This window comes from Poecilia formosa, unplaced genomic scaffold (genome assembly GCF_000485575.1).
Source record: "Poecilia formosa unplaced genomic scaffold, Poecilia_formosa-5.1.2 Scaffold342, whole genome shotgun sequence".
Lineage (NCBI taxonomy): Eukaryota > Metazoa > Chordata > Actinopteri > Cyprinodontiformes > Poeciliidae > Poecilia > Poecilia formosa.
The window spans coordinates 560,649-572,194 of NW_006800281.1; the positions used below are offsets into that span (position 1 = coordinate 560,649).

The 11,546-nt window shown below is 36.0% G+C and overlaps 1 protein-coding gene across 1 annotated transcript in view; it reads right to left on the bottom strand.

The window, feature by feature from the left end:
* Window positions 1-8,273, bottom strand: part of LOC103153195 (sphingosine kinase 1) — a 38,165-nt gene extending 29,892 nt beyond the window's left edge. Inside the window, exon 1 of the mRNA XM_007574013.2 lies at window positions 7,536-8,273. Within this exon, the coding sequence (XP_007574075.1) occupies window positions 7,536-7,962 (427 nt within the window). The 5' untranslated portion in view covers window positions 7,963-8,273. The remainder of the gene's footprint in view (window positions 1-7,535) is intronic.
* Between the last annotated feature and the right edge of the window lie 3,273 nt (window positions 8,274-11,546).

Sequence of the window (11,546 nt, forward strand, 5' to 3'; positions counted from 1 at the left end):
TTACACTTGGCAGGAAATATTACGCCAACTAACAGGATGGATGATGAGCACAAAGTTATCCAGAACAAAACTGACATGTCTGCACTTTATTTTGTAACACTGAGTTCCACTTCACTACTAAACCGTGAATCATCTGAGGTCTACTGTATACGCTGAAATGTGCTTTACAAATAAACATGATCGATTTTGTTCCACTTTGTTCATCCAACATACACACCTTTAACAATCACCTGATTTCATATTCCAGCCAATAATCTGGTTTATTTGCATTCTGTGGATATTTTTGGAACAGTCATGTTAGATTACCAGACTTTAAACTTGATGTATTTCAGAAAATTAAAAGCCTAATCTCTGGCTTATTTGAACTTCCTCACGGTTTTATAATCAGTGATGGGACTTGATTAATTGCTGCATTTGTAAATAATTAACTGCAACTAATCACATTGCAACAGAAAGTACAATGACAAGATAAGCAATACTTTCAATTCAAAAGGCTGTCTGCTTCTAAATTATTGAATAAATAGACATAGTAGCTCAAATACAAAGACACTTATTGTTTTAGTCTGTTTTTAAGGTTATTTATTCATCAGATTAGTGCAAAGTGCTATCATACCCATCCAGCTTTCAAATGTTTCAGGAACTGCTGATAATTTAAGGAAACATCAGCTGCTGTTGGTGGAGCTTGGCTACACAAACAGATGCTTTTAATACCATATAGAAAACACTGATAGAGCTACTGGAACCAGCTGGTTTTTCCCTTCAATAACACAAACAAACAACCGGGCCTGAACCCAGCAGGACTGAGATGTGAGGTTTTTTTTCCAAGAATCAGAAAGTGTGATTATTGGTAATTGGACGGTTCTTCAAATGGGTGTGTTTAAAAACATGATGTCAGGATGAGCAATTTATTTTTGGTTTGGATAGATAACTCCCACTTATCACAACCAAACACACTCACACACACACACACGCCCCCGAAGTTCATGCGCAATCAGCTTAAAAAAACTCAAGAGCTCGCTGCCAATGATCTGAAGGAAGCATTAACTCTACAAGTTGGAAATTTCTCTCCACTTTCTGTCTATCTCTGCCTTTTCTATGGCATGCTTTACTGCAGTTTTGTTTCTTTTAGATTTTCATAGTGGGCATTTCCACTGTTCAATATGCAGTCTTCAATGATAAAATGCACAAAATAACTAATGTGAAGAGTATACTTTTTTGTTTCTTTTTGTCGACTTGACAATTGTGTGTGTGTATTTTAATGTACAGCACTATAAACTGCTTTGTTGCTGAAATGTGCTTTACAAATAAACATGATCGATTGATTTTGTTCCACTTTGTTCATCCAACATACACACCTTCAACAATCACCTGATTTCATATTCCAGCCAATAATCTGGTTTATTTGCATTCTGTGGAGGATATTTTTAGATCAGTCATGTTAGATTACTAGACTTTAAACTTGATGTATTTCAGAAAATTAAAAGCCTAAAATATGGAAAACATTAAAATCTATAACAAAGCTTTTTTAAATGCAAAACTGTATCACATATGCCTGTGTTTTTTTTAATGTTTGAAAATTAAACTATGAAGCGAATCAGATAGTAAGTCTTCATATTTCCAGTCTGAAATGAGTAATATATTTTCTAAACGATGTCAAAAAAAACGTTACTATAAAACTGTCCATCCATCCATCCATTTTCTGAACACCCTTGTCCCTCAGTGGGGTCGGGAGGGGTGCTGGTGCCTATCTCCAGCTAACGTTCCGGGCGAGAGGCGGGGTACACCCTGGACAGGTCGCCAGTCTGTCGCAGACTATAAAACTGCTTCCGTATAATTTCCATCTCAGCCAGAGGTAAAGTATTAATAGAGCTGTCTGTCCTCCAGAGGCCTGTGTTTGGCTGGGAAAAGCAGCAACACCAGTCCTCCAGAGGATGTCCTGCACCACTTATCCTGCATAACCTTATAATTGCTATGTTGCCGTGGTTTCCCAACAACCACATTATTTTATAATGTTGTTGTGTTTCAGTTAAAAGAATGCTATCTGTTCATTGAAACAGGGGCAATAGTGACAAGTTTGTTTGTTGGGAATCGTTGGGAGAAATCTGCACATAAAAATAGAAAAATCTATCAAGAAGGATGAAGGGAAAACAAAATATTCAGAGTCCTGACATGGAGCTAAGCATTAGGACATTTAGCCAAGCAACTTACTTTTATTTTTCAGAACTTCAAGCATCTTAGAATAAGACTAAACAGGAAAATGTCAAAAGTTATACTGAAATATTTTACAGTGATTGCATACTCTTTAAAACAGTTTGTAATCCATGACGCACTTTTGTGAAAACCAAAATAGTTGTATTCTTAGATTTTCCCTAAAATATTGTTAAAGTCTTCTCGTGATTCAGACACATGAACACATGAATTCCAGGTATATTGTATATACCTGGAATTTCAGAATCAAAAAGTTTTATAACCTTTTTTTCTGTGTTATTATTGGGAATAACCTTGAAATTATTTTATTTTCTCTTAAGTTCCACACTAAAACCATCATTAAAATCTGAAGCACATTTTCTCGTTCATGTCTTCTTCTGGGGAAAAAAAAATACAATTGAACTTAAAAGAAAGCCATAAATTGATATCAGCCAAAAAAGATTGGTGCTTCTTTACCTTTAGAGATTCTCCATTAAGCTGCTTTGCGACTGACCAGTCATGACCATTTTAATCTGAAATCAACTGATTCTTACTGCTACACTAAAATACACAGAAGGCAAAAGCCCATATGGGGCTATTTTGATCAATACTTCTCCACACCTGCTGCTACTCCCTGAGTTATGCTAATGACATCCCAGAGGCATTTCATCTTTTCATGGGCAACCTTCAGATCAATGCTCTTAAAAAAAATGCAGCGCAGTTAAGCTTTCGCTCAGAAACAAGAACGCAGGAATGAAATCAGGTGGAATAAGACATCAGCTTCCTGACACGTAACATGACCTGGTAATACATGCGTTACATCACGTCTATGGCAGTGTTACTTCTTTAACACAGAGCAGACAAACCACAGAGGCAACCACTAGCTACAAATTACATGCTGCACTTTTCTGCACTTCCTCTATACAAAAGAGGACATCATTCACTGATTAAAGCAGGGTCAGACAAGGAGCAATAAACATCATCATCATAACCGTCTATTTTGGATAAAAATTGGAATAAACGTCATTTAATCCTTCTGTAAAGCGCAAAAAGAAGAAAAAAGGGAGAGCAGGTGGCTTTCTGGGTCAGGGCTTTAACATCTGTTTTATGAGGGATCAATATAATGCAAACTACTATTGATACTCAAACCGCTAGATTAGCAACAGTTGACGGAGATCTGCTCGTTGTGAGCAGGTGAAACACACCAGATACCTTTCTGTTTTCCTCCTTCATATCCAAGCAGACCAAACAGCTCAGGAGAGATCAAAAGACACAGTCAGTTAGCCGTGGATAACAAGCTTTTGGAAAACAACACGCTTCTCTCTTTCAGGTGGTTTTTAATCTTAGATGTGGGGTTTGAGTTACAGCTTCAGCATGCAGTTACCTGTGTGAGGAAAACAGAGATGCTCTCTGAATAATTCTGGGAGGACGGCAGAAGTCGCTGACAAAAAGGCCAGACCTCATTTAGGCTAATGGTTCGTATGCAGACATCCTAGATTAGCATGATTAACGATGGCTCCCAAGGCCGCTGGTGGAACAACTTGATTGAAAAGGTCCTCTTTCAATTAAAACATTCCTCAGATACCAAAGGCTCCTACGGCATGAGTGAGGTTGGATATTAACAACAGCGACCTTGAAAAAGACACTTAACACAATGTCATGTAGCCTTGTGGAGGAAAATAGATGTAGTCCATGTTTCTGCTCAGCACTTTTGCTTTTTTTGTGTAGATTTATCCCAACAATCACAACTAAATACCATGAATCGGTATAAGTGTAAATGAATAACTATGCAAAAACATAATATTATTTGACTGTTTACTGAATTATTAGTTCATACACCAAACGCAAATTTGCTAATGTTACTTCATATTCAGCACCACCCAGTTTTTAAACTTGATATATCAAATTTCCTCCACTTTTTAAAATTTGGTCATGTCACTTATATAAGTTTTTTCCTGTTCGTTATGTATTTTTTATTACTGATATGTTAAATGTTAATTCATACTTATTGACATAAACTGTGAAGTAATTAAAAAATAAGCTCGTAAGTTTTTCTCCTCGTTCTGTGCATTTTTACACTCTGGCACAGGGGTGGGCATTTATCGCATCGTTAATCATTTATCGTGATGAATTTTTTTTATAAATTTTGATTTATCGTTGTCAGTGAATTCCAATTGATGGTATTTTAAAGAAAATTAACTTTTTATATTGTTAGTTTTACCATTTTCTCTAGTTTGTTCAATGAGAGTCTCAATAAATATAAATACATTTGAAAATATGATTAAATCCAGCTATTGTGTGCAATTCAGTGATACAAATCACACTTCTTCATGTGACTGGTGTTATAAATGAGCAAGCTTCTCAAGAGCAGCAGTATATGTGTTTGTGGGGCTGTAATGAAGTCACAGGCATACAGTTGTCTAAAAACTAAAGAATAAAAAGTTCTTATTGTTATTACAATCACAAAATATTGTGATAAAACTTTAAAGGCCATATCGCCCACCCCTAATTCAACTCACAGATATTGTGCTTCTTTGAAATCATTACAGGTTCAATTACTGAGCAAAAACAAAATTCTTTAGGCTTCAACAAAATAAATAATTCAAAAGTAGCAACAATAAAAAAAAAAAAAAACTGCTTCCACTTGAATGAAAGCAGTGACGGGAAAGGCACGCCAGGAGCAGCTAATGGACACATTTGTCTTACGTTCTGTGTCCCATGGCGGGTAACTGTTCCAGTCAAATCACAATATGTTTCAAAGTAAACAATGACACACAGCAAAGAACAGCAGCATGTTTAGTTTCGCTAAAAACGAAAGCCTGCTGATGGGATAAAAGCTAAGTGGGTCAGAGAGTGTTGTCTGTGTGGCGGAGTGGGACAGAGTGGAGGAAACATAATAGGATCACTTTTCTGCAGGAAGTTCAGCCTATTGGGCGCAAACAATAGACCTGTCACACCTGGTTCTGTTACCTGAACATAATACATGTCTCTGAGATGCCTTGTATGATAAACTGCTTTGTATAATGTTGGTTTTGGTTTACTCAAGAGAGAAAGTAGAAAAAAAGTAAATGGTAATAATTTATAGTTAAAGGGAAAAACAAGGTCAATCAATAAACCATTTTCTTTTTCTCGACTCTCTGATTAAATACTGTTAATATACCAAAATATTATATATAAACAAAGAAGCGACCTTTTGGTCTAATAATGCAGCATGTACTTACGTAGATACACTTTTCGGTATTCAGTATAATTAAATGCACTTTTTGGCCAAATGATTTGATGTAATTTTCCTGTTTTATGTGAGAAAATCTGAATCAGTCATTACTGGGTTCAGTTGATCAAACCTCAAAGAAAACCAGAAACTGATACAGAGAAAAGCTTGATGTGCATCTGTAGTTGAAGGTTTTAGTTTAAAAGTTTGACTCTGCCACAGGCTGCTTCTCTTGTAAATGCATTTAGATAATTGATAGGATGTAGAGGTGGGCGGATCGATCCAAAATATCAATAATATCAATGCCAAGTCGGTGTCTGTATTGGATCAATACTGTGTTAAAATCAATACTTTAGTTTCCAATTTCCTCTTAAAATTATATTGTATTTTGTTTCACAGTTTCTCAATTCTACCTCAAAAAGATATTTTGTTTTGATTGGCTCTCAAACAATAATTTCTTGCACTCTGCTTATTTAAGATAAATGCACTCAGATCATGTTAATGATTAATGTAAACTTAATACAGTTTTAATTATTTTTGTTCAAATTTAGGACAGAATGTACACAGGAAAAAAGACACAAAAATACCTAAATGTCAGAAATTTTGATCATATATCAAATATCAATAAAAAGAATCGATATCTGAAATATGGGCCAGTATTACTTGGAATTGGATAGATGCTAAAATATCACACACTTCTGGTAAGATGTAATAAAACTTGTCAACTTAGTTATAGTTAAATGACTAAACTAACTATAGTCAATCAGTGTAAGGTATAAGCAAATCTTAAAACTTTCTAGGGCCCCATCAGATATTAACAGAGTGATGATTTGAACCTAATTTTATTATTTCTGCTGCTTGTCTTTGAGCTTGAATCACCCTTTGTTACCGTCTGCCAGGAGATAAACCACTTGTGAAGAAAACATTACACTTGGTCCCGGCTCAGGAACTCACACGACTGAAGTAGGAAAACAATCAGGTTTGTCTTTTACAGATAAAGAGGATGAGTACTTCAGTTTATTTATACAGAGTAATGAGATGATGAGGCAAAAAGGCTCACTGAGCACAATTACACTGGTTTTTGTGACTTCTCACTGAGCAAACAGTTTATTGTGCAAAGTATGATAAGAAACTTAACATATAATGAGTTATCTCACTGGAGGTGATTGTTCACTTGTGACTCTCTGTAACTGATTCAGGCAGGGGTGACTCTACAAAGTTTGTGAGATGAGGGCAACTGATAATTTTGAGGGAGCACACCAAAAACCGAAACACAGAAAATCATTTCAGGAGTTTTACTCAGTTGTTACAGTGGACATTTAGGTCAACACATGAAAATTATTTTTCATCTTCAAGACATCTGTACGTTTACGCTTTCCATACCTCCAAAAATCTGGTGATTTCATCGACTACAACAGTTTTATATTCCCACAAATTCAAAGCCCCAACACCAAGAGGGGCCCCCTCCAAGAGCATCATTTGATTTGATTTCATAATGACAGATTGCATGTTTTGCACATTTTATACATCTCTTCCAAATTAAAAAAAAAAAAAAACACCAAAAGATATTAAACTTTCCAGCTTGTAAAAATCAATGTTTGTCTACAGATGGTACTTTCAAATAGTTAAATTAACATGCCACATCTAAATACCAATCTGCATTTCAACATGCAAATTCATTAGAGCATTTTTGCTTATTTGCTAGTCCCGTGATGTTAAAATCAATAGCCATATGACGCTAGTAGTAGTAGTTCAACTCAAATCAAATTCAAATTCAAAAATATTTTATTGAACCCAAAGGGAAATTTAAATGTTATCTTACACACGTAGTGTAGTCTAGGAATGATAAAGCATATGGTGTTGACATGTTGGTATGGGGGGTCACAAATTAAAATCTGCTTAGGGCCCCAAAAAGGTTTGGGCCGCCCCGATCTTGCACGTTCGGCTTATTATTGGTGTAGATAGAAAAGGGAGAAGAAACGAAAATTTTCTTTAAAAAAAAAAGAAAGAAAAAACAAACGAAAAAACAAACAAACATGGCCCTCAAGTGCTACCAATGTGATGATTTTAGTCCTCAAGAAAGTTTAACCTAAAGGCAGCTGTTTAAGTTCCCGACTAGTCTCTAACGGTTACTCACCGTCTCTAAGGCGCTGTTGCCGGGCAGAGCGTTCTCGAACGGCGCGAGCCCACTTCTCTGCCTCCTCCAGGTTCGCGTGCGGGTCCTGGAGCGCCGCTAGCCGAAAGCACTGCTCCACGCGCTGCCGCGACGGAGCAGAAGTCATCCAGCGGCGCTTCCTCAGTGGGTAAAAGTAGGCTGCAAAGTACGCCGACGGGTCCGCCTTGTCATCCTCCCGGTAAGCCCGGCAGCCGACGCAGTCCCTCAGACTCAGCACCACTTTGTTCCGCCCGACAGGTACCGACGCGATCCTCTGGACGACGAGGTCCTTCTCGGTCAGGTTTACAGCCCACCTACCTCTCCGGTTACTGTTCTGGGTAAATTCTCCGTACAACGTGGCTGGAGTGGAAACGGGTAGGAAGTCGGGTTCGGCTCTCTTCTCATCCATCCTGAGCGGATGTCAGAGAGTGAGACGCGGACGGGATCCGGACCGGGACACAGCTCCGGCTGCGCTGTCACATTACTGAAAATGATGCGGGCAGAGTGGAGACTGCGACTGACAGCCTCCCACTGCCCGGACCTTTGTCAAGAAACACGGAATAAAACCCTTCAGATCCGGTTAGATTTTAAAATAAAAGCCCCTTTAAAAACGTATCTGCAAGAACCCAGAAATTCAAGGTTGATATAAAACATAGTGCCCGAATTTGGTAGTAATTTGTTATAATAACATGAGTAGTTGAGTAGTTTTGAGAAAAGAATGTACTTTAAGAAGTTTTTTGAACCACACTGTAGTACGCTTTACGTTTACCTGAGTAATTTTATTTTGTAGTATCGCGATTGTGCCCACTGTGAGTTGCTTCACTGACTGAAGAATACGCTTGTTTTCGTAAAGAATTCACCAGACAACACCTGCCGTTTATGTTAAACTTTTATAAGTTTTATACTGTACGAAATTGATCTGGAAATTTTGTAATTACGTCAATCATATAAATTATTTTCATTCTTGCCTTTAACATTCCAAATTTGTATTATCCTGTTGATGATAGTTAGATAACATATTCAACAACCGATGTTTTCAGCAGTTATTCAGCCTTTTTACCAAATACTTTATTACTTTTACTTGAGTACTTTCTTGGATGCTATTTTTTACATTTACTTCAGTAAAAATATGTTGACATAGTGATACTCTTCCTTTCAATTTTAGTACCCACCTCTGCAATTCCTGGTTAGTAAAATATATTAAATTACATTTGTGACTACAATGTGTTTTTAGTAAATATTTTACACAGTAGCAGCAAAATATATTTTGCCCATTCCTATTATTTTAACTGCAACTCACAATTCTGTGGCAGGTATTTAATTTTGGTTTTTACTTCTTTTCTCTTCATTTTTTCTAGGCGTCCATAATCAGCTGCTTATGCCTTGGGCCAGCTCTGGATTAACACCCGGATATAAAATGACAATATGAGCTAAGTAGGCTAAAGGTTCCCAAAACTTCTCATCAAGAGAAGTTCAAGAGCTGATGACTTAATGTTGTCATTTAATTGCTAACTAATGATTTGAAATATAAACATAATTATTTACAAATGCAGGTTTTAGCAAATTTTCAGGAAATTATTTTTATTGAATTTCCACAACAGAATGGTACTACAATTGCCAGTATAATAATATATTTTAGATTTTTTTTTTCTTGTCATCAGGTTAGAAGCTCTTTGCTTTGTTAAGCATAATTTTTCACAAAATGTTCCATAGAAGAAAAAGTAATCATACTACTACTTACATATTTGTCTGTTCTTGGATGATATTCTGTAAACTAAGAAAAAGATTTTGCTCTGTCTCTTTTTATTTGTATTGTCATTAGTTTAAAGGTATTTCTTTTTCAGCTGTCATCAGCAGACACTGATTAATTTTTGGATTAAATAATTTATTAGAAATGTAAATATATTAACCATTCGTCCGAGTAGAAAGAAAACCTAAAATTTTGTTTTATTTGGCTGCAGATCTTCATTGTGGTTTCAGATAAGGAAGAAAAAAGGTAGTGCTTCCCCCTAGTGGCAAGTTTGTGAAAAACATAGAAGTGTGGAAAAGAAGAACCAGGATTTTTGCTCCGATGCAGCATTTTGTTTAAAGATAGAAGGCAGTATGTCCCATCATGCGAAAATTTATAAGATTTAAAAAAACAGCTTTGTTGAAATCTTGGCTATTGACCTAATCTAGGTCGAGTCCAAACAAGGTATGCTTCTATAAAACAGTGACAGCTAATTGTTTTGTGATGAGGGAAAACATTTTGATGCAAAAAGCACACAAAAGCCACATTTTTAAATTTATAAATACAAAGATTTTGCTGTGAATTTTGAACTGATATTAAATCTTTATTTACAAGTCAAATATTAGATAAAAATTTAAATAAGAGAACAAAAAAAATCATATCTTAATTTTTTGTTGTTCTGAAGAGATAAATTCATATAAAGAAGTCGCATGAAGCTGAAAACAATCAATGATAGTCACAAGCATTTGTTTATTTCTCGTCATTTTACTCCAAACCTAATAGCCGAGAACGATAACAGACCATTTCTTTTGGTGCTGCTGTAAATATAAACAAATCATTTACATAATGTGACACTAATGCATATATCTGTATACTTCTATTCTTGTTCATTCTATGCAGCATAAAGAAGTTGTTAGGTTAAGAAAAGTTAGGTTTTGGCAACAGATTTATAACAACAGCTGCAGCAGCCTCTAGTGGACGTGACCCTAAACTGCAGCTCTTACTGCTTCACTGCTCCTCCACGCAAATTGAAAAAGTATTTTGTTAATTTTTCAAACATTTTCAGCTCACAGTAAATAAGTAAAGTTTTAAAACCATTGGAAATGGCATTTGCAAAAGGAAAAAACAATATAACCGTTTTGATGTTAGTGTTACCCCTTAATCCAAAAATAAAGTACATATTTTGTGAAAATGTTTTCTTTCACAGTTTTAGGTTACAGCAAAAAATCTCCACAGAAGGTGTTTAAAATCAGATGTATACAGAACTACAATGTAATGCACCATTAATCAATACTGATAATTGTTTTTTCAAAATGTGAGAAAGTGCAGCATTCCTGGAAATACTGCAATACCAGGATGATGCACGGGGTAGACAGAGCAAGCCCTTATTCCATCTCCCTGCTTCAAAAATACAAAATAAGGTGGTAAATTGGTGATTAATAACATTCCATGTGGTTCGGCAGTGGTAAATTAACGTAAATAAGCCACATCAAACTAAAAGGACAAAATTTCTAGGTGAAGAAAAGTTATGTTTTGACGAGCAGCCTCTAGCGGACATGAGACCAAACTGCAGCTCTTACCATGCATGCTTTCGCAGCACATCTTCCACAGAACTAGTTGAAAATTTGATCTCTGAAATTAGAGTCACATTTACATTTTGAATTTCTGCTGAAAAGCATTTATTATTTCACAAAGACAGGAAAGTGCACCATTTCTGGAGATACTGCAATACCAGGATGATGAGTGGAGCAGACAGAGCAAGCCCTTATTCCATCTCCCTGCTTCAAAAATCAATTTAATATACAGTCCCCAAGTGGAGACATATCAGATATTAAACTGATAAGAACAGAAACTACACACTGATCTTAGCCAAAAGGCCGAGAAGCGATGCCACATAACTGGCGAGGAAAACAAGTCATTCTGACTGGCCTCACTTTAACTCACGGTTCCAAAACTGCATTATTTTGTAGACCTTACTACCAATAGTTACTCTGTAAAACGTGAATTACCAACATTTTATGTTGTTCAGAAGTGATAAATTCATATAAACAAGTCACATGAAGCTGAAAACAATCAATGACAGTGACAACCATTTGTTTATTTCTAGTCCTTTTACTCCAAAACTAATAGCTGAGAATGATAACAGGCCATTTCTTTTGGTGTTGTTGTAAATATAAACACATCATTTACATAATGTGATTCTAGTGCCTATATCTCTACACTTCTTGTTCAATCTATGCAGCATAAAGAAGTTGTTAGGTTAA